The following is a 24,183-nucleotide window of genomic DNA, read 5'->3' as shown; positions in this document are numbered from 1 at the left end:
GATCCGCGAAAATATATTACACTGAACCAAACAGAGTGAATAAAACGATTTCCGAAAGGGACTGCACCGTCTGCTGAGATGTGTAATCAACAATGAGGTGTGTAAAACGTCTACTAAGACCTACAGCAATTGAATTTGCCCGCGAACTGCATCGTAAAACCGAGAGAATTTTATGCAAGAGTAACAGGAGAGCATACCAGTGGAGTGGTCACATTTTTCGGAACAGAATGATAGGCACTAAAGATGATTCAAAAACTATTTACGTATAACACTGTATGCCACTTTTCAAAAGTTGTATGTACTCACTCATAGACAGCGCTAAACAAACGCTTGAAATATTTCAATTCTGTATTTTGAAATTTATTAAACGTTTCAAAAGCGTTATTTATGCGTGAACGTTTGAAGCGCTATGTTTGGTGCAAGTAACGCCATCTATTGTTTAGTAGCTTAATCACGAATTTTAAAAATTAGTATTTATTATTCGTGCAAGAGATGTTAGCAATTTTATTTTATTCAAATTGTTTACTTTTAGCTGGTATGCTCTCCTGTTACTTTTGGGTATTACTTTTATTTGGGTATTCCTGTTAATTTTGGCCGTATTTAGATTTGGATAATTTTTTGTGAGCTGAAAGGCATTTCCTTCCAACTGCTGCAGATAGCCTTATCACAGGCTGACTCGGTTATGTATTCACTCTGAATAAACAATAAAAACAAATTATGCCTTCCAAAAATGGTTCACAATCTCTATTGCTTACTATTTTTCTTTCGTTTTGTCGCGACATTCCCACGGTTGATATCAAACGCTAATATCGTATCAAACTGTAACTAAAACAATCCAATAATTTTCTGATAATTGAAATAAAAAAACGAAAAATAGAAATTTTAACTTGTTTTTCACTACGATGATTTATTATTTTCATGCTTCATGTCTCCTTCGCTACACCTGTGATCAGGTGGTCTTTCACACACTGGCTCCGGCGCATATAACGCTCTCTCATTCTCTCTCTCTTTCGCTACATGTTCATTTTTACAAAACCTGAACAATTGATTAATGTGTGGCATACATATGAGTGTACGATTTTGTTTTTAACACGTTTAAATAATACCCTGGAAGCTCACAAATCCGCACTGCATCGGTAGAACATGATTTCTCGGTACCGACTGTGCATCAAAGCACCCAAAAAATCCGCTACCGTTGAAGGGAGCATCATCGCGCTCGCTTACTTGGCCCATCATTTAAATAAATGTGTCATACTTCGGTTTGCAAAATAGCACAGAGAATACTAGCCACTCGGTAGCCGTTGTTTCGAGAAGAACAAGATCAAGATCGCAGCCTGCTGCAGGTTGCGATCCGGAAAACTTTCTCCTTTCAACGATACCAACAGGCTTCCGGGATTAATATGTTTAGATCTACAGAAAAACGCCAATATCGAACACAATCGAACGCAAGCATTATGTACAACAAAATAAAATAATAATAAAAAAACGCATAATTCCCACTAAAAGCAAATCCCTGCGCTCTTGATGCGTTGCGCAATATGTATAATAAACGAAACCGGGCAAATCATATAAACCATTAAAATATAAACCTAATGCAAAACTACGAAAACCCTTTGGAGGGCCTCCATTCGGGGGAAACAAAACAAAATGAAGCTTAACATGCCTAATTCATAAAGGAGGAAAGTGAAAAAGCAAACTGTACATGTACGTAAGCGCGGCTAACGACGAATATTCAAATAACTCGAACGATTGCGAAACGAAAACAGATATTTAACCGATCTGACGCTCTACCAACTACTGCTCAGTCTATTTCGCAGAGTCCCAGTTTGTCAAGTTAAGTCTAGTAGGGGCGGGACAAGTGGTGATGGCATGCTCTGCGATTCGTAATGCTCCCGAAGCTATGCAACCCGCACAACGGCAGTGCCTGTAACGCACTGCGATCGGTAATCGATCAGCGTCTGCTCTCAGTTAACGTAATATGGATTTTAACATTATGTTTATAGTACCACAAAAACACATTTTCAACAAAAACAACGACTAGATTTTTCATCTCTCCTGCTCCTCATGGCCTCCTGGCGCTTTTTCTCTCGGCGACACATATTGGGGACCACCTTTGCACTGGGAGGTGGTAAAATGGCCGACCCGAAAGCAGCGGAAGGTCTTGGCTACTGGTTCCGAATCCACAATCCGTCCGTACCGGCGGGAAGAGGATCAGGGCTTGCTTGGACGTCCACGGGACGCTCTTCTGGTTGGGCTGCTCGCATCAGTTCATCTTGGAAAAGTGAAGGAAATTGCCAAAGAACACGGTTAGTAGGTTACGCTAAACAACGAAAGGGGAAGAAGGGCTTTTAGACAGGTGTAGGTACAGGACAGAGGAAGACACCATGCTCTATTGGCAACAAAGGCCAGAGTCAGAACGAGAAACAAGATGGACTCCAAAAGACGTTCCTAAGAAGTGTGAGAGACTCGGAAAAGGTTGTGTTAAAGCACAGACGGCACAGACGGAGGTGAATCGAACGAGAATTGGGGTTTCTTTGGAAGCTTCGTTTAGATGAGGGAAAGATGAGTCGATGGCGACAGAGTAGTCAAAAGTGATCGAAGCAATGTCAGAATAGCACGGGAAAAGAGAGTTTAGAAGAAAACTTCTGGATCAAAGATGCGAGCGGATCCTGAGATGACTCGCAGCGATGTTACGCTCCAGAGCTTTTAGGTCCAGCGTATCCAATGACACTCACCACGTTGGAGGGTTGACCTGGCCGGTTTGCGGGTCCGGGACAAAGCGGGAAGGGTACGCAACGAGGGTCGAAAGACCCAGCTGCCGAACAAAACATGCTGAATAGGGAAGACCACCACAGTACGGGCTGCAGGTGGTCTAACGTAATCACAATGTACTGGTCATTGTACTGGCGGTAACGGCATGGTGCAAGGCGGCATGGAATCACGCGTTGTTGGGACATCAAGGCATTGGGGAGTTGAACATTGTACTTATTCCAGTTGAGGTCGGCTGCCTCGGGAACTCTCACACCCACCGGGCAAATCGGCTGCGTGCCTAGAAGAGTGGGCCGATATTCGGTAAGTTGGCGCAGTTGTAGAGAATGGTGAGCGCAGATGATCTCGCAGACGCTCTACGCAACCTTAGAACCCAAGATCCACATCCGGATATATGTTACGGGGATTCAAAATGAATATTTTGGGGTGAAGCTATGAATTGTACAGGCCTGAATTGAATGTCCCAATGAAACTACTGCCCAGTACAACGTACAATGATGGGATTTAATTCTATACAAGGACAACCAACAAGGACACCGCGGACATTAGAACTACTTCTTGTTACTTCATGCATTCTCGCCTTCGATGCCTTCAACCTCCCACAGTTAGCAAAGCCACGGCAGCACCTTCATTCTAACGAGACTTCCTTCCCAGGTTACTTGGCTCAGATCAATTCAATTGACACCTACCTCTTCAACGAATGATTTCTTTGGCGTCTTCACTCCTCGGCTCTCGGCATTCAGGATGATCGTCTCCGCGAGGCTCTTCACTTCTTTGGTTTCAAATGCCGCCGGTCGCGTGTGGGGGAACTTGTTCCGATCCTGCAATGGAAGATCTCGTTATTCACTGTACCTCGTACCTAAACAACCTGTACTATGTACCTCGCTGCCACTGCCATCACTGTCAGGGAACTTCCGGGCAAGTGCATGAACCTCATAACCGTGCCGCGAATACGAGCCCTTGAGTGGTCGTTCTAACTCCTGAGCCAAACTGCGTCCAACTGACGACCTGTTACTGCTTGAACTCACGCCCGACGACTTCCGCGAGAGTTGCAGTGTCACTATGTGCGACTGTTTCGCCTCCAGTTCTTCGGTCAACTGCTTAATGCGTTCTTCATCACCTCCTCGAAGCGACATCAACTCGCGAATGCGCCCCTCCAATGTTTCCACCTCTTCACGCAGCTCACTGTTCGTCACCTCGATGTGGTTGAGTTCCTTCGTCGAGGCAAGCAGTCGTCCTCGTAGTGTGCCAACTTCTGCTCGGTGAGATTCTTCGCCATCTCGCAACATCTGCTCGGTGTGTGCCAACTCATCCTCCAGTCCGAGGACGCGTTTCTTCTCGCGTTCCAGAGCTTCAGCAGCCGGTCCTCGCAGGTAGTGCTGTAGTTGGGCGTAGTCCTCTTTAAGCGTGCCGTACTCCTCTAAAAGCGCACCGTGCCGAGCTGACAACTCCTTGTTCTCCTTCGAAAGTCGACTCACACGGCTCTTAAGTCCGCTTTCGGCCTCTTCCAGGTGAGCGATGCGTTCACTCGCGTATTCGCTGTCCTTGCTCAGGCGTTCCTCGAGCTGTGCGATTTTTGACTTGAGCGTTGCCTCCTCCTGCTCACACCGACCGATCTTCTCCTTGTATTCGCGCTCCATCTGCGCCCACAAGTTGTCCGCATTCTCGAGCGTCTCGTTGTACGCTCGGTTCAGCTCGGCAATGTTCTGCGTCAGTTCCTTTTCGCGACTCATCAGTTCGCTCAGCCGCCCCTGCAGGTCGTCACTGGCGAAGTACTCGATGTGATCCGTCGGGATACACTGGATGGCGTGGGATCTCTGCTGCTGTTGTTGCTGCTGCTGATGTTGCTGCTGGAGGTGTTGCTTGTAGTACTCGAACAGCTGCCAGCTGTTGTACAGCAACAGTAGCGGGATGAACATGTAGATAATTTCGATCCGCTCGCGCAGTTCGTTCTCGTTCTCCTCCAGCAAGAAGATCTTCTCCTCGTACTTGTGGATCAGCTCTTCCAGACCGCCCACGTGCTCCTTCGCGTCCTGATACTTTGTCTGGTACGAGCTACGCGACATCTCGAGCTCAGCGTTGCGTTGGCCCATCACCTCTAGGTCCTCTTCGAGTCGTTGCAACCGCAACCGAGTGTCGTTCTCGATCTCTTCCAGCTCACACCGCTCCTCTTCGAGTCGCTCGTTCTCTAGCTCCACTCGAGCCAGCTTGTCTGACAGCTGCTTGACCCACGAATCGAGCTGAATCTCTCGTTGCAGCCGTTCGGCCAGAAGCCGCAGTTGCTGATCGCCACTGCTTTCGTACACCTTCAGTTTGTTCTCGAGCAGTTCCGCACGTTCAACATAGAACTGCAACCGGCGGCGATCGCAAGCTTCATCGCCCGTAGCCGGTGGTAGGTTCAACGCCACCATCGAACCTTTTCCGGACGATCTGGTGCCAGTGGCGACGCCCTTGCACTCTTCGATCTTTTCCCGGAACCTATTCAACTTCTCGATCTCGGCGCATAACTCCGCGTTCGTCTTCTCCGGCCCAGCGAAGTTCTCCGTTTCCGTTTGTGTCGCAACGTGCGCACATGGCTCGTCTACGAAAACGCCACTCTCCTGCAGACTGGCTGCGTTGTTCCAGCGCGTCGACTTCTTCATACCACCAAAGGTTTCCGCAATGGAGGCGATCGAAGGCGCTTTAGGTTGAGGCGTAGGAGGCACTGTCTGTGAGTCTGAGCTGTGGAACGGTTGTACTGTGGCTACGATCCTTCCCGAGCCGGTCTTGTAGGTGATACCTGTATTGGCCATTGTCGCAGATTGCAACAATGCCTTTGGAGGACTCGTGCTCTCTGGTAGCCCATAAGCGAACTTCTGCACCGTTGTGGTCGGTGGTTCGAGAGCTATGTCATCACCAGCGATCTCGTGATCTTGTGACAGCGCTTCGAGGTTGTTCAGCAGCGAGAGGATCTGCAACAGACACAGTTTGTCCTCTTCGTCGTAGCACGAACGCTTCGTCATGGCGATGAGACGCTTACGCACGTCGTCGGTTGGTATCTGATCGAGCAGAGACAGATCGCATGGTGACGGCACACCACTCTGCTGATCTTCCAGGTGATGGTGGCTGTTGGGTGATGTGACGCCCGAATCTGACCGCTCCGACAGCATTATCAGCTCGTCGTGCTCCTTCTCGGTGTCGGTCCAACCGTCCTTTGTCGTGCCCACACCACCCACCGTTGGACTGGAGTTGTTGCGTAGCGACCACTGGAAAAGAAGCAAAGGATACATCATTAGTAAAATGCATCGACAAGGGTCACACGATCGTCTTGCGATAAGGGAACGAAAAATGCTTCATCGCGGTTATTAGTTACTTGTGCATCGAATTAACAAATTACAGCATGTGCTGAGACACGAAAGAACCCTCAATTCTTCCCAGAAGTGAAAATTTTGCCCGAGCAATCAGGTAGAACCAAGCGCCTACTCTCGTGAGGGTTCTTCGCGGTATCTAACGGACTTTCAGAGAAGAACTTCTGCAACTTCCCAGAATAAACAAGCCAGTTTGTTGGCCCAAATGATGCGTTTCACAGAAAAGGGCAATTATTCACCCAAAACTATTCACCCTTATCTCCGGCCATCGACAGGGTGTGGGAGCGATTTTAAACGGACGAACTAAACCACTCGCTCACTAATTGCTCCCGGAGCGAGCTCCCAGCAATGGGAACTCTTCGCGGCTCTTCACCAGAACAGTAGCGTACCTTAAGGCACCTAGCATAACTGTATGCTCCTTTAGGCCCTCGGCCAGGGGGTTCGTTCAACTACACTTTCATGTTTCGCACCCGTCACGGTCACGGTCACGGCTTTTCCAACACATGCACCACGCCAGATCATCTGCCAAGACGGTTCGTTCCCACCCGTGAGTTCGAGGGTGTTTAACAAATGTTTAATTATCAACGTGCGGTCGTGGGTTTCTCTTTCCACGCCATTCCGATGTGCGTGCGTTTGCGCGGACACGCGAAACCATCGATTAGGACCGGCTCACGCACGAAAAACGCACGGTGGATCGATCACGGTGTCACCGACCCGCTAGAGGCGTCTCATCGTGTTTGAATTGGTGTTTTTTCGCTCTCTTCATCGGATTGTTATTTAAAAGAAACACAATCATAACACCCTGTTAAAAGAGATCGTAAGACTTTAACACCCCGATTGGTCGGTTGGACGCCGCCCAGTAGCTACTGACTTAAATACTTTAATTTATGAGTCATCCGAGCCCAACGATCGCCTGCAACCAGCTCGTGGCGCGCTTTTAATAGTCTTTTGTTGATCTCCTATTCCATCAGCTGCCTCCGTCAGCAGTTTACACGGGTTTTTGGCTTGGTTCCCACAGTACATGAGACTCGGGAAAACTGCGTCAGCTCTGTGGCTTATCTTTCCGCCCAATCGTCACCCACTGGTCGTGAGCCCTTCCGTGAAAAATAAACATAAAACGGCGCGCGATTCCACAACGAAAGAGACCAACGGGTGGGTTTATTTTTCCGATCTCAGGACGACCTTTCTTGGTCACCTTGGGGCCGTCAACAACCTCCGGTGGGAGCTCAGTTGAAGGGTGAAATCGTAAAATTTGATCGCGCAAATCACGTTTCGGAGGCAGCTCGGGGACGCACGCGTGCGCGTGTGCGTGTGTATACACCCTATCATTCTAATGCCACCATTCGAGCGATCTCGATCGCTTGTTTTTCTTCTCTTGAGGGCCGCTTGAGGCTTCATTTCACCAGTCCTCGAGCGAAGGCCACAGCGCGTAGTTTTCCACAGCATGCGGATTGCTCTCTTCAAGCCACGATACTCATGGTTGTCGCTGGTGCGGTTGTTGGTTGTTGGGTTTTTTTGTTGTTGCCTCGTGTCGCTGCTGGATCGCGCTCTAATGCGCACTTAAGACGGAAAAATGCCATGATTTATGAGTACCGCCGCCACGCCAATGTGATTGAGATATTAGAGTGGTAAATTATTGTAATTCACGTGCCCGGTAATGGTGGCCGCCGTGCAGGCACCCAACTGGCCACTTCCACGGTCGCTTGAAGCCCGTGTTGCTGGAAGGTTGCGACAACAACGCATACAATTTGGCTTGGGCAAAGGCACGGCCCGGGCAAGGCTCTGGGAAGGCATCGGCTTCGGTGGGCAGAACACGGTTAATGAGCAGGCGCGCTTACATCGCACATGGGGAAACAATACCGTTTGAAATCGGGTCTACCTTTCACGGGCATTGAAAGATCGACCATTTACTGAAAGAAATAACACTCGACCTAATGATATTTTATCCAAAAATTTACACATATTTCCCACCGTATTTGTCATATCATGATGTAGTAAGGAAAAGCTCTCAGTTATGCGTAAAAGCTTGTTATCTCAAGATTTAATTATTCCAATTAGGCATCCCTTTGAATACAGAAATGAATTCCCTTCATCGCCACAGCTCTTTCGCCTCTTGATCCTCCCACGATGCACTCCACGCAACCCTCACGCAATCGAACAATCGCCATGGCAACCGTTCAAATGAGCAATTTAGCCGCCAGATTAGCAACTCCCCGAATCCCGATCGCCCTGACACATACCATTCGGCAGCTGCGGACACCTCCAGCCAGCCAATTCGCTCCGGTTGTCACTAAAACACGGTCTCAACTGCCCCGACTGATCCTCGAACCTCTCTCGTTCGTTCACACGCACGATTTGTTTTCACTTTCGATCGCGCCTATCGCCAAACCAGAAAAAAAAACTTTGCTACGACACCACCCACGGGCGTGCGTCGAAACAATAAAAAGAAGTCACTAATCACGGTTGGCGACGACGTAAATTTTTGTTCCACACCAGGGGGCGCCCCATCAAACCGTCTGACGGACACATCCGAGGCGTGAGCACTACTGCTGGTGTGGTTGAGAAATAGATAACATTCGGGCGGCCTCCACAATTCATGTAGCATCCAAAAACCATCAGCACAAACATCACATTTTACGACGCCTAGCTCCGCGCTCGATCAGCTCCGGACCTCGACCCCGAGGAGGTGCGTTTGAAAGAGTTTTCTTTTTTCAATTCGAGCCCCCATCCGCTCACAAAATGCCCACGAAAGGCTGTATTCCGAGACTCCCCAATAACGTTGTTCTGGTATCGATCGGATCGAACAGCGTATCAATCATTGTCAGCGGCAATTAAACGGCAGACTTTCTCGCTGATCGATCGGGGGCCGGTCACCCGCACTCGTGGGGTCGCACTTTTCATTTTCTTTCACCTGCACACCGTGGTGGAAAACGAGCCACACTCTGCAAATGCACACACACACACACACACCCACACGGTTGGCCACACGGCGCGGAAGCAAACGAGACTGAAACGCGACTTCAAAAGACTTCAACGAGCGAGGCACGCTCCGGCGACGAACCTCATCGCGTCCAAGATCAATCGAATGCGACCGACGCCCGCGCAAACAAGTCCACAACTGCGCGCGTGGTGAACGACGCGTGAACGTACGCGCGTACGTTGAGAGCGCAAAAGTGTGCTCACGCGCGTGCGACTCCGCTCACGCAAGCCAAATGTTTGGGAGCGATCAAAACGGAAGCGGAAAGTGGCTTGGGAACGAGCTGGCTTGACTGCTGGCGCCTGGCGCTTGAGGGTGAGCTCGACCTGACCGCGCCGATGACCCTGGGAGTCTCTATTCCATCGTTGTCGGGACGAATCCGTGCAGAGTAAGTCACCTGGGAGAAGCCGGTTAAGCATGTCATTTTAACGAGCACCGTGAAAGATCGAGCAAATTTCGCACGATTTATTTTTCCCCACCAATGGCAACCTCATTCGGCTTCGGTTTGGTTCACATTTATAACACTCATCCACCCTTCTTCGCAAACCGGTAAGCTCACACACTGGCAGAGCAGCTTTATTTCCCGATGCCTGGGTGAGATCCCTTCCGGAGCCATCCAAGAGCATTTCCATTCATTGCATATGGGAGGCCCTGCTGGAAAGGGTTTATCGGTGCGAACCACCCTCCCGGGCTTATGTGTATTTCATTCATAAGCTTATAAATAGTAATTTACGACGGCGTTTGGGATTGAATGTTTCGCTTCCAGCCGTGAAGGGCTTTTATTCCCGCGAGAAACAGGTCACCGCATCCACAACTGAAGATCAAAGGGCGCGCCTTTTCACGTCACACACTTGGTGCGATTTTGGCCCACCGTGAAGCGCCAGCAACAGTGAGAGAAAAAGGGAAGGTTGATAAGATTACGGGCGACTTCTCAGGGCGCCGTTGCCTTCGCGGAAGCTGCCAGAATCGTTCAGGGTCGGTATTTATGAGATGTGCTAATCCGTCGCTTTATGTTTTCCCTTGCAGCCATTCAAATCTTCCACCTATTCTGCCACAAGGTGCCACCGGTTTTGACGACCCGATTAGGTTAAAGTTGAGCGGAGGGTGCTTAAATTACACCTCCAACGCTATATACCAAACCGTACCCGTTTGCGGGTGGCAGCAGAAAAGGCGATTTCTTCGCCACTGGCTAGTTTCTGTGGTGTTTCTCGGACTCCCAGCAAGTTTGAGAACTTTTCGAACCAGAACCGGACGAAAAATACACGGCCAGTTGGCGCTCCCACCGTTGAGCTCCTTCTCCGGGGGCGAACTAAGTGACTAATTAGCAATCGCTTACGGCACCACCAACGACGGGTCGGCTCGGTCCAGCCGGGCTCCATAAATCTCCCACCGAACCGAGCGAAACGGAGCGAACCTGGGACCGAGGCCGAGCAAACATCGCAAACGGAGCAATCAACTCCTGCCGCCGGTTGGTCCAGCGCGTCAAAGATCAAAAGCAGCGAATGGCCGACAGGCCAAGCCGCGGCCCAACACAAGAAGGACACGCGCAGCATGCAGCATGCTATGAGCGAGACCGAAATTATGACTAATCCACGCCGAAGCGACGCGAGAACGGTCACCACACCTGTATGGGTGAATGTCCTTCGACCGGCTGCAGCCGTCCATTATGCTGCCGGGCTCGCGATCAAACAGCGCAAACGGACAACCATTCATTCATCCTGCACGATCAATATCGAGCGCTTTCCTGCAGGCGCACCACCGATGCCAACAAAAACACACTTGATCGCTGGGTTGATTCATGCGGCTTGGGTCGGCGAGCATAAAATGTTGCCCGAACGTCGTTGCGTTGCCAGTCGTCGTGAGAAAAGCCTACTCCGAGAGGGAGTCCCTTTGGGCGATCGACGGGCCATGTTTGCGCTCGATTAGTCACTGACAGACCCGCGGGACCGTCTCGGCTGGAGGTAGTGACGATTCGAACATCGCACGAAGCGCGTTACCACTCGACACACATTGGCGATCTGTTGTAGGAGCGTCAACAATGGGGGGTCCTTAGTGGGGGCACGATCGGTGCGTGCGTGATCGAGTGTTTGTGGATCCGTGCGCGTGTCGTGATCGGTTGAGAGGGAGAGAAAGCTAATCGAGCATGAAATTGATGCCCGCGGAATGTTGATCGCGTGGCGGGAGATCTTAAACTCGGTGGTGGTGGCGATAAGCGATCGGTGCGACGGTGTCCAACATCGGCAGCGATGTAATTGGTCTAACCGAATTCCTTGCCGAAAAGGTGCGCATACCTTGTACGGTGGTTGTAAATTAAACGAACTTCAAACAACGCAATATCGTGCATCTGCCTAGTGATGATGTTTGCACGAAAAACAAACCTCAGACATGAGATATTGAGGAGCAATCGATCGGTTGATATTCCCGCTCCATTAACTGCAGATCGCTAGATCGATCATCAAGTTGATCTAGTTTTCTATATCATTTGAAGGAAACCCCAGGTAAGTCGCTGTAACGCTTCAAACTGCCAATAAACACAAACACCGAACTTCAAGGCAGTGGCGATTCAGCGAGTCTCTCACATAAATTGCAAACGTACAGACAACTCCAAAGTCTCGATCCAATTCGTAGCGATCATAAATACCATCGATCACTTCGGGTTTGGTTTTTGGTTAGAAATTTTTTTTTGTGTGCTCCCCAACGACAACCCCAGCCGCTTACTGGACAGAACGGCAACCTCCATTTAGGGTAAGCCAATGAATTATTGACCAATTCCTAATCCAATTATCTGCTCAAGGACCGGCCGGGATCGGAGCTGCCGATCGCGATGCCCTAGGCATGGTTTGTGGTGAACAATAACGGGACGGAGCCAAAATCTGCTACCCGACCCCGAGGGTAGCGCATGATTAATTCGAATCGCTTTCCGCACGGTGACAGATTGAGTTGTCGGCTATCTGAGCCTGGGAAGCACAAATGGGGACCAGATTTATACATGCTTGTATTACGGGGTGCTGCTGGCGCCACTGAGATGGTCCGATTTGGGGAACAGCAAATGAATGGACAATTATTACCAGAATTACCAGAATATATACTGCTTTAAGATGTCCTTTGGAGCGTGATGGTTTTTACCGTGTTATAGTTGATATGAGTTAGGCATTTTCAAATGAAATATTTAGGTAATTATGCTAGTTCAAATAGCATTTCTATTACGTATCTGAAATCAATATGAACACAGCAGTACAATGTAACGCACGGCACTGTACTTAAAATCGAGCAGTTCGATAAAACGAGCCGACCATCTATGCGTTCACTTTCCAACTCTTTCGCACTGACTGCAAACGCTTCAAAACGCTTCAACAGCGACATCTATAAGGCGACTTACCTTGTCATGGCTTTCTTCGAGCTCTATGATGCGAAATTCGAGCAGTTCGTTCTGTTCGCGCAGCTCGTGGCTTTCCTTAAGCAGTCCTTCCTCGCGCTGCACCAGGTACGCAATTCGTTCATTCAATTTGACCTGCTCGCGCGATGCTTGCGTAGCCTAAATTGAAATATAGGAACAACATCGTCATCGTCATTAATATCTCCAACTTCCGAATGTTCCTCTCAACCCAACACACGCACCTTCACCAGCTCCTCTTCCAGCTGGTCAATCTGATCTTTGGCGAGCGTGTAGTCCCGATTAAGGGTATCGTAGCGCTGCTGCATCTCATCCAACTCAAGCTTAATCCTAGCCAACGTGCCTTCGTCACCTCGAGCTTTCGCCGCTCGCTGGACACTCCACGGGTCGTCCTCCGGCGAGTCGCCGGTGAAGCTGTTCGGTTGTGGGCTCATCGAGGAGAGCGCAGAGTCCGAGTCGGATCCAAGCGACACCTGTTGACAGTCGATGGTGGCGGAATTCACCACAGCTCGGGCTATGTATGGCAGATCTGGCTTCGATTCCAACACTACGCCACAGGCACTATCGCTGTCGTTTTCGTGAGTTTCCAGGGTTCGTTTGCATAATTCGTGCGGCTACAAAAAAGGAAGTGTTAGGAAGCGTTAGTCCTTAATACCAGGATACTGCTGGAACCTGATCCCATCCTTACCAGCGCCGACTGATGAGCCGCATCGTTGCCGCACGTCGTCGTTTCTATCGCTAATTCTACGTGCGGGTCTCTGTTCCGCGTCGTTTTGGTTTGGGGGTCGTTGCTTGACGCCCGTTCCGCCGCCGGTACCGCCGTCGTCGTGGTTGTCGCCGTGACAATGGTCAGCTCCAGAGATTCCTTCGTTTCCAGCTGTTCGTAATCTTCGTTGACGGATTGGATGCTGTTATTGCTGTCGCTCTTGCTAATGGTTCCGCTACATGGCTCTATCTCACGCAACTTTCGCATCTACAACACGGAAGGATAAGAGAACGAAGACGATTACTACATGATTATAACCGAAAAGGGTAGGACGAGTTCTGTTAAGGAGCTCGAGCGAGAGCTACGAGCATCCTCGAGGTTCACCGAGGTCTCCAGATCGAGCAGCTCCTCATCGTAAAGCAAGACATTGAACTTTTAATCGTGCCGGGAGTGGCCGCCCTTGCTGTCCCCGGTGGAATGATCGCGATTACGCCGTTAGAAAGAGGGAAAGGACCGATACCTGCAACTGCGAAACGATCCACACCTTTCTTCACCTTCACTGCTTACACAATGCAGCGTGCCGACGAACCGGTTTGCTTTTTCGGGACGATATGCTCTCTTCAACCAGCGCACTTGAGGCTTTTGGTGCGGCTATGCTGAGTCGACATCGGCGACAGCATGCACTTATGCTGCGTAGGCTTTGATGGGGGTGGCCATCTTGACCAAACCGCCCACTAGCCGGTGCGTCTAAGCTGGACCTTTATGTAATGCGGCTCAGTAATGACGTCCATTGCGTTGCACTGCACATGCCACAATGAGATGAATGGATGGACTTAATCGGCTTTTCCACGCCATCTCAGGCGCACCCTCCGTCGTGGGACGCGATCTACACCTGGACCGCGGGAGTAAACGATAAAAAATATCCCGCGACGAAAGGAAATGGAGCCCATCACAAGCGGCAAACGAAATGGAGAGCCATTTCGTGTACCCTTTTTTCCTCCTTTCATCGTCTTTCGCTCGCCCTCGTTGCACGGCTGCCCCGAAAGGAAAACGGGACCTGTTGCAAGAGCCCGAGCTCAGTCCCGAGGGTGTCCCGAGAGAGTGAAAGTTGTGTGGGCCGGTTTGCAATTTCTTTTGCATAAATTAGGCTCCACGGGCCGCGGGAGGGCTTTCATTAAAAGGGAACGAAAACATGATTTATCTCCCCGCATGAGAAGCCACCTTTCGACGACGATCGGGAACGAACGGTAAGAACGGAAGCGCAGGCAAGCTGAAGGGCGATTACCCAATGCGAGCTCTAGACAAAACGCTTGCGCGATCGCCTCCGCTTCGGAACACTATCCGCATTTTTAATGATAACTCAAATGTTGCATGCAACGAGTGAATACAGAAGCGACTGTTGGCGGCTGTATGTTGCAATTTATCGACACTTTCGCCCATCGACGTGAGCGCGGCACTTCACGTCATAGATTTTGCAAAACTCGAGTGGCTCCTCGAGCCTTCCAGGAGGAAGCCTTTCAACCACATTAACCCCTGAACCCGATTCGAGCATCATCAAATCGCGCACCGGCTGTACTCGAGGGTTGCAGAAAGGTTCGTCGTTCGGTCAAACGATAGATTTCATCGCCATAGTCAACGCTGCGAAGCGCTACTTAGCGATATCGGTGAGGTTTTACGCAACCGCTCCTTAAATTGCGGTTGAGAAAACGCTCAAAAGAGCCCACCCGACCATTCCCCTACGTGCGTGTCACGGCTGCCCTCTAAGTGACACGCGATTAGGGAAAACGACATCATCATAATTGCGATCTTTCTCCTATCGCGCGGGCTAAATCGTGGTCCAGCATCGAAGACGCCCCGAGCCGGACAATGAACGTGGCGATTGGCGAAAGAAAATGCCATTACCTAAAACGATCCTATCGTTATCGTTTGGCTGAGTCGGGCTTTGCGCGCGTTGCCCATAAATCACTTTCTTCCGTGCGGCGTTCGTGCGATCGAGCGGAGACTTGTGCGATCCAGCAAGCGACGAACCCGCGGGCTACTCAGCGACGCTCAAGCCGTCTCCGGACGAAAGTGAAACCCGATGGCTTTGCAAGCCGCAACCGATGGTATTTTGATTCGAACGTTTTTCGATACGGTGCCACATATTGTGGTGGCATAAATCCGCACCGGTGCTGGGCCTGGAGCATGCCGTAATTGTTCGCCATTTGTTCCGTACGCGACAGGGCGCGGTGTGGATGCAGGGTTTACAGAAAGCGAAACAAATCACCACGATCACGTGCCATCATCATTTCGAGCGATACATACACACTCGCGATGAAGTCAGTGCAACGGGGTGGAACTGTAGTCATGTTGTTGGCGGAAGTTTCAATTTCAAAAGCATAAATCATGGAGCGGATTAATCGAAAAGAAAATTGTTCGCATTACCGCGGGTGCTCGTAATTTTCAAAGCCTTTCTTTTCGTCAGCAAAGGTTCACACGGACGTGTTGATGAAATACAAGCATCCGGTACAAATTTATATCCCCCTCAAAATGTTCCTTTCGGTGCTTTGACATACATTGAAATTCTATCCCTCCCTGTTATAGGATCAAATTGATGCTAAGCGCTCCATTCACTAGTCTTACCCAACTTCCTTCTCAACTCGGACATTATTCTTCACGTGGTGGCCTTTACACACGTCTGTTAAATAATAGCCCACACCTAGTCTGCTGGTACCATCGTAATTATATCGCCCCTTCGAAGACTCTTTAATTGCATCGCTCTGGCCCGAACGAGAACGATCGCCATTCCGTGATCGATTGGTGCTGACACAAAAATGAAGCAAAGTGAGAGGAACCTCATAAGCGTCGGCTGTCTCACGGATCATATAGCCTGGAAACACCAGTGAGGCAACGACTCTGTTTGTCCTAACAGCTCAACCCCTTTGCTGACAGTTTGGATTTCTATGAGATCATTCTATACGAGAAAATAAACGGTCAATCAAATGCCACCAGTCGAGGTTGAGGCAACTACCGCATGAATATAGAGCTTGCACGTGGTGCAAGTACATTTTTGTCTTTAAATGCATCTCTAGCTGGACGGTGAGATCGTTCGCCCAGCAGTGTCAGTAGATGAACAACACATGTTGAGGCCTCCAAAGGTTAATGTGGACATATGCCTGCTAACTCGAGCTCATGTTCCGCTATACATCGCTAGGTTTTTGTTCAGCCACCAAAACATAACCAGAAGCTTGGTAGCTACGGCAGGGATTAACCGTGAGCGAAATCTACCCCAAATGGACCACCCGAAAAGAGCACTTTAGCCTGGCCGGCGAGCTTGACTTTCACTTGGCAGACGTCGGTCGATTTTCCCTTTTTTCCCACTGGCGAAACGCACCGGACCTTTACTGCCCGCACAATTACAGCATCCGAGCCCGCGTCGTCTACAAGGCACAGGTCACATACCTCCCTCTCAACATCGTGGGCACATCCCGGCCACATGGACATTTGACGCAATCGATCCGCTCAGCGCTCATTGGCGTTGCGCAACGAAGTGCTTTTACCCGACCGTAAAATATCATCTTCTGGAGCAACACGCAGGCTGACTGGGCTGGGAGAAGGCGTGCTCCGGCTCCAGATCGGCCCATTCTGTCCGGCGGATCAACGCTTTTACCGTGCGCCATTCAGCCGGATCGAATTCGATCGAACCACGCCGGAAACGAGTCACGTCCGCAATGAGGTGAGGTTTTCTGCCGTTGTCGTGCCAAAAATCCTCCTTCGAGACTCGAAACGAGCCACGCAGAGAAGCGAGCGAACAAATCATCCACGGTGAAGTCAAGACGACGGTTCCCAGAAACGCACCCTGAACGGAACTGCAAAATTGCACCGACCAACGAATAAAGGCGAAAGATCGATCGAAGTCAAGCGCGATCACGGATCGCGAAAGTCGAACGATCGAATCGCTGTTCGTGCCCGAGGGTGATGATTTAAGAACGTCCGTGGTGTGTAATTAATATGCTCCAATCGATTGGCGTAACAAAGCGCGATTTTTCCTTCCGGCAAACGCAAATGCAGCAAACCATTTTCTATTGCTGTCATTTAATTGCGCAACCCTTGTGCTCTTTGTTCGAAATGCGATCGAACGCGGTTCGTGTCGCGCAAACGTTTTCCGCAGATAAGTAACTGGCGCAGTTTAAATTATCTAACCGTACGGGATTATTTCAGCGGCTGCACACGCGCGGTTAAATCTCTACTCTACTCGATCCGGCTGAGATAACTAAATGGGCCGAATTTATCGCTTTCCCCAGCTGGCTTGAGCCACTGGTATTGCTGCCGTACCATTCCGTCCCAAACGATCAATACATTATCGAACGATCACAACCAATCGTTATAATTTGCCGACCAGCGAGTCGCTAAACGAGCGGCCATCGATGGACCGCCATTACCATAAACGGACGCGGATTGGGGTGCCATTTCCGAGCGCGTGCGCAAGCGGAAGTGCACGTTTTGTCACACTTTCGGTGATTTCGGCAAACAATTTGTCGTCGTTTGTCGCGGCGCTGGTTAGCGGTTGTCTCTACGGTGTGAATGCAGCAGCTTGGAACGGAGCACGCCTCGGTCGGATGCATTTTCGGGCGGAATATCGGGATATTCTGTGCGCACGGCGGCCATTAACGCCGATTATGCAAAGCGTGGACGTTTTTGACGACTTTCCTCAAACATTCACACCCAGCGAGACGGTGCGCCTACCAAATGAAGCGGGATTAACGCAACCAGACACGAGCCGAGACGTTCGTGGTGACAAACGTGGTCCGAACACCTGCCCCAACATAGGTGTGTATTGACTTTTACATCATTCAACGTGCTTCCTCTGTCGAACATTTCAATAACCTGCGCTTTTTTGTTACTCGCCTCTTGCGATGACGTTTCGGCGAAACAAACTACATCTTTTCCTATCTCCTGAATGTTTTTCATGTGGAAATAAATCCCCGAGCCATCGAAATTAAGCCTCATTTCACGTTCCGAGTTGTACGTGAAGAATTAAGGGTAAATTATCTTCTCAATTATCCTCGGAAAAACAATCCTTACTATGCGTGTTTAACACGTCAAATCTCATCACAAATTCTCTCTACTTTGTTCACCCTTGTTCACCTATTGTTTAAGCTTTTTTGTTGCACACTAATTTCGGGCGTCCTTTGTGCGCCAGCACCCTCGGAAAACATTATCCACCCACTTGGACGTGCGTGCCACCGACGCCGCTCTGTGCTGTTCCAAGTGGACGACTTTCTAACACACGAGCGAACAAGCCCAGGTGTGGAATGACGTAATGCTGTATTTGTGCTCGTATGTGCACCCTCACACCAGCGTTTGTGCGCAAGTCTTGTGCCCAAAAAACCTGCATGACCCGTGGTGCACGGAAACGGGACTGCTTTCCACTTTTTCTCGACCTTCCAGAGCTGTAACAGAGGCTTCGAGCATGTTTCTTTGAGGGTAGACGTTTTAGGGATATACACACGCGTAAAAAATGTAATAAGAAACGTGAACGTGAACTCAAGCTTCCATGCACCTATAGGCCAATTAATGAGCTTATTTTACATTTTAGCAGCTCCGCTTGCCAATGTCACCACGTCAATTACACCACGTTTTCTCAACCTCGACGACACGATCTCGTCGAACGCATTCTAGCGGTCGAATGGTGACGGTAATTGAAAGATATTTAGCCCAAACCCACCACTAAATGGTGTCAAAAGCGACCACGATTGCATCTCCGATTCAGGTCAATGAGAATCAAAAACCGTTTAACTCACCTCAATGCCTCAACCCAAGGGTGCCGTTTGCAAACGACTCCCAGTTGGTCAACGCCGACCACCAACTTCAATTGGTCAATTAGCCAAATCGCGGCGCAGAAGCTGCGCTACGGCCAAAAGTGACCGCTTGTCTTTGCCAGTTAATTAACTAACGCAAATCGACCGCGCGCTTCGAATGGATTCTCATCGCTTCAACACAAACTAATAAACACGAAAAAACACAAACGAGAAAACAAAGCGAGCCAAGCGTACAGTGGCTCGTGATGATGCGCAAGTGGGAACGCGTTCAGTCCTGTGTGCGCGTTGAAATCACCAGCTCGAGCCGCAATCGTGTACTTTCATCTCGCACCAAACGGAGGCAGCATTACTCGGACAAACAGGCGAGCAGGCCGAAAGCTTTCGATTGCAATTAAACAGCAATAAATGCTGAATCCACTGATTGCTATCGCGACCCGATAGGCGGGCGTAATTTTCCCTGACCGCGGAATGGAAAGCGGCCAACGAGTGGCGTGCATAACTTTACGACCCCTACGGGCGCGCGTGAATACTTTTTAATTAAATTAGCCAGATCGGAACAAAAACCAACTTCTTTTGAGACGCTCATGGGAACACACCCACGTCCATTAACAGGGGGGCATAAATGCGCTGTCAAAATGTTTCCCTAAACCGGAAGGAAGCTCGAGTGCATTTGGTTTTGGTCACCGAACCAGTTGCAGACGAAGTGCAGTCGCCTGGTCGTAAGTTACTTAACGTGTGCCGCTAGACATAATTTCTTCGAAAAATGGTCCCCCGAAACGTTCACTAAACTCAATCGATCCGTTTAGCGGCTGAGCTGAATGTCTGACCCATCGAGGTGCGGCCCTTTCTCTGGATCACCGCGATCACCGACCCAAACGATGCCTATCTGTCGTAATTTGTGACGACAATCCGACCGCTGGGTTGAACCGGGGCGGACAGGTGGACGAAAATTAATTAATTCCCACTCCCCGCATAATACCGCGCTGAGGTCGGCAGGTGGCCCTTAGGCGAGGTGACGCTGCAGGTGAATCGGCGCCACAGGGTGCACCACAGGCCACCATAAACCATAGCGTGATGATCGGCGATAGAAATGTTTCGATGCATTTTTAATGTTTTTTTTTCGCCCTCTCTCGACTCGGAAGGGTTTGTGGATGATGCAATAATCGGTGAAAGGGACCCACTACCGGCTACCGGTTGTCCAACACGGCCAACGGTGATCGGTTTCAGACGAGATCGTGAACGCTATTGAGACAATTACACGAGACAATCTCATGTGGAGGGCACGAACCGTGCAGCAATCGATACAAATCGATCCGATCACCTCATCCTCGACCGGTTGACTAATTCACGCCAAAATGGTGGACGATCCTCGCTGGCTCCAGCGCTTACACAGCGCGCAATTAAGCTCCGATCGAACCGATCGGTCGATTCGATTACGAGTGAACGCCACAACGAGGCGCCAGCAATTGATCTCCACAAGTACGCATCTTCGTGCAAGCATCAAGCCTCGGGGCTAATTATGCAACACCTGCACAGGTGCCATCATCTCGCGGTCCGTAATCTCACCTGAGGCCTGATCTACGGGCATCGCCGGATCGGCCGCTAGCGACCCTTTCTGCTGGTCGAATTATTTAATCAACCTGTCGCGCGGTTCGCAGCACGCGCAATTTTTGGGGCCATCAGAGATCGCGCTACGATCAAGATACCGGAGTGCGATCGATGATCGCTTGTGGTTTGTTAATCGAATTAAATGCTGTCGGGTCGGGTGTTGTTGGCCTGGTTTCGGGTGGATGCTTCGTGGCCACAGAACTTAGCCTGCCATTCGCCAAACGTCTAATTCGCTACGTGTTCAGCAAATTTGCGATCGCCAGGCGTTGTTGGGACGGCGTAATCTAGGCAGCAAGCCTCACTGGTGGTGCATTCTTCAATTCGCAACATTGTTTTGCCGTTGCTATATGGCGTTTGTGCCGTTGCGTGCCGTTGCACGAAGTTTGGAAATCAATTTCACTCCGTACGGACGCAAGTGAAAAGCGCAAGGGGCGTGTGCCAACGTCTCTTCGGCCGAGTTGCGGCCTACTGAACACCAGCGAGGTTCACCGACAAGCAGAACGATCCTACCTTCTAGATGTGCTGAAGAAATGGCTGCTTTTCTGAAGCAAGTGAAATGCCACTCTCACTACGCCAACAAACACACACCTACTAAGACCTAAAGCACTGGCTTATCGAGCAAATCGCGCAATCGATCGCTTGAGCGTGGAGAAAAGCAAAAATGCACGCCCCTTAATGCATTTAATGCTGCCCAACCCTCCGAAATTCCACGCACCATTTCGCCGAAGCGCAAACACGCCGCACATCAATTAATTGCCCTTCTTCGGAGGGTGTGCGTTTGTGAATGAAACAAAATCAATAATTACGCTACTTTCACTCTCGTGCAACACTTTTTCCAGAATCTCGAGCACTTCTATCGGGGTTCGTTTCCACGATGAAACCACTGGGTGAGCCTGAAGCATGCCCGGTGCGACAAAATGGCGTTTGAAGGGTACTTTCCACTGTGACACGGAGCACAGGTGAAAAATGCTACAATCGTCCACAAACTTTCCAATCCCGAGTCACTCAACATCTCGAAATCTCAGAGGTCATTTTCGTTTGGCGTATTTACTTACTCGTTTTACGGTGCATCATTCGCAGTTCACCACGGGTGCAAAGTACCAGAGATGCACGTAGGGGAAAACCGCGTCCAATGGCTGCTCAGTTGGCACTGGACGACCATCACTGGACGTCATTCCAGGGGCTTTGTTGTGCGTTATGTTTCAAGGATACGAGCTCACCCTCGGGGGACTTCAGCAGGTTGAGCCGGTTGTTGTTGGGGTGGCTTACAGTGTCCCGAGGCTCATTCTACGAGTCTGGTTTACGTGCAAAACGCACAAATTATCCCCAGCTCGCGTTAGGCTTTCACCATCGATAGCGAACGCCACCGGGATGAGGCAAAATTACGTATGCATCGAAAGCTCAATACGCGCGCGCGTATGTGCCTTATGCATAAAACCGCAACCGGGAAACCATGAAACATGCAGCTTTGATTAACGGCGCATGTAAATCGTCGGTCAGAATCGAACGGAGGGGAAATAAATTCACCTAACGCGCTCGAATGGCGGGCCTCAAATCGTCCATATTTCTTCACAACGATCGCTTCTGCCACGCGGGAGGATACTCGACGGTCTGATAAATTATTAGCCAAACAGATACACGACTAGCGCGCTGCCAGAGCAAGGGCAAATATTAGCAGGGCAGGCTTAATGAACAGAGCGGAAGTTTTACCATCAATTATGCACGGGGGCGATAAATTACATTACCTGTCCGAGCGAAATGCCTGTCAATGACTGCTCATCACCGTCCACCTGGATTCATTTATAATCTCTCTCTTTCTTTCTCTCCCTTTCTATTTCCTCCTGGTGGCACCTACGTTCCCCTGGCAGCGGTTTTATTGATTCGCAAAAAGTGCCGGAACTGCTCATAAATTCATCAGCATCGCCTTCAGGCCACACCGGGTCGTCCTAGTGGATGATTTATTTTTAGACCCGTAACCTCGCCCGCAACACGCATCCGTGGGCTCGAACGCAGCGGAACGGACCATTAAAAGTTACACCAGATCCAAGGAGCCAAGCTAGGAGAACGGCACGGCATAAAACAAAGTAGATGGTAACCGATGGCAACAATGTTTGTTGACGTCCGGCGGACCCCGAGGCTTCCTGCACACGCCCAAGCTGCGGTCAAACCACCTCCCGAAGGGCCGGTACCCCGGTATTGTCGATTGGAGGGTCTCTCACCGATCGATGGTTGCGATTGATTGATGACCACGACTCAGGGTGGTCTTGCTCCCGCGTCAAAGCCTCTTTCGGGAGTCCTCCGATGTGGCACCAGCCATCAGAGCACACAGGAAGCCCGGTCAATGGGCGGGTTTGGCCCCCGAACCAGGGTCAGGCCACGCGTTTCCGGCCATTTTCACCGTGACATTCGTGCCGCGACCCGGTCGATGGCCACGAGACTTACCTTCGCGAAATGTAGGCCACGGAGCCACCGCTGGAACATCGTTGCGCCGTTGGCGAACGCACGCCCCGTTCGGTGGAGAATTTCGCGGACGATGCCGGTCACTTTCGGGGGTTTCCGTACCTCGGGAGATAGCTTTTAGCGTGCGCCTTTATGGTTGGAGTAGGCGCTCATTTTTTTTTTTTTCGTGATCTTTTTTCCTCCGCTATAGCACGGCTGCGAGCTAGAAACTGCGTCGCAACTTCCCAAAAGGAGTGTTGGAAAAATAGACACACGAACACACACACACGAGCACGCGGGCTTTAAATTACGACACGAAAACAACACGACACGCTAGCTATCCACGAACTGGCGGAATGCTCGTGCGAACTAACTGAGGCTTCTGGTGGCTTTGTGAAACGTCAAAACTAGCACCTTTTGCGCATGGCTGCGTTGATTTTTCGGCAACCATGGCAACGGCAGTTGACCAAACAACACCGTGCTTGGGTTGTACTAAAAATCCCCCAGCACACCATTTGACAGGGACTACCGTGCCAAATACAGCACCGTGGCGCTTTTCAGGAGCACATTTCACCAAAACGGAATGCTATTTGAACGCCGGTCAAACGGCTCGATCGAAGGCCAAGAAACTTCGTGGAAACGAAAGACTTCAATGCACGGTTCGATCACGAACACCACGCTCAAGGTGACACCCGGGGTGCCAGGGTGCGGCCCCGGTGTCGTTGAATGAACTTTACAACCCCGAATCACCCCACCCGGTGCAATAACCGTTTTTCTTTCCACCCGATAACGATCGCGGCCCATCGGATCGATATTGACCTTAAATGGCGCGGCTCAAGCATTTACCGAATCCGCTCCGGATCGGATCACGGGGACCTTTCGCGCGGTAGCTGTACGGTGTTGGAACCTGCGATATAAACGCAAGCGACCGGACGAGCGGCTTGTTGCGATTACTATCTGGCATGTATCAAGGAGCAATGAAAGGAGCCCGACAAAGGCTCCATTTGGGGTCAGCTGAGCGGCAACGATAATCTTATGAGCTTATGAGTTTTGACTGCCAAAATGCGACCATTCGCAAATGTTACGGGTCTCCATTGCAATCAAGGACAACGAAGGTTCCTTCACATTCGCGTTAACTCAGC

The 24,183-nt window shown here is 50.2% G+C and overlaps 1 protein-coding gene across 3 annotated transcripts in view; it reads right to left on the bottom strand.

Annotated features, from left to right (window-relative positions):
* Positions 1-893: 893 nt before the first annotated feature.
* LOC128721157 (protein lava lamp) overlaps positions 894-24,183 on the bottom strand; it is a 67,069-nt gene continuing 43,779 nt past the window's right edge. For 2 of the 3 annotated variants that reach the window (XM_053814878.1, XM_053814880.1), the window contains exons 6-11: positions 13,176-13,460; positions 12,712-13,101; positions 12,473-12,628; positions 3,651-6,014; positions 3,459-3,590; positions 2,751-3,049 (exon numbers count right to left, since the gene is read on the bottom strand). In XM_053814878.1, coding sequence (XP_053670853.1) covers positions 3,020-3,049; positions 3,459-3,590; positions 3,651-6,014; positions 12,473-12,628; positions 12,712-13,101; positions 13,176-13,460 — 3,357 coding nt within the window. In that variant the 3' untranslated portion in view covers positions 2,751-3,019. Of the gene's footprint in view, positions 2,273-2,750; positions 3,050-3,458; positions 3,591-3,650; positions 6,015-12,472; positions 12,629-12,711; positions 13,102-13,175; positions 13,461-24,183 lie in introns of those variants that run through there. The other variant, XM_053814881.1, reaches the window with a different exon arrangement.

This window comes from Anopheles nili, chromosome 2 (genome assembly GCF_943737925.1).
Source record: "Anopheles nili chromosome 2, idAnoNiliSN_F5_01, whole genome shotgun sequence".
NCBI classification, from domain to species: Eukaryota; Metazoa; Arthropoda; class Insecta; order Diptera; family Culicidae; genus Anopheles; species Anopheles nili.
This window is presented reverse-complemented; position numbering and strand designations above follow the sequence as displayed.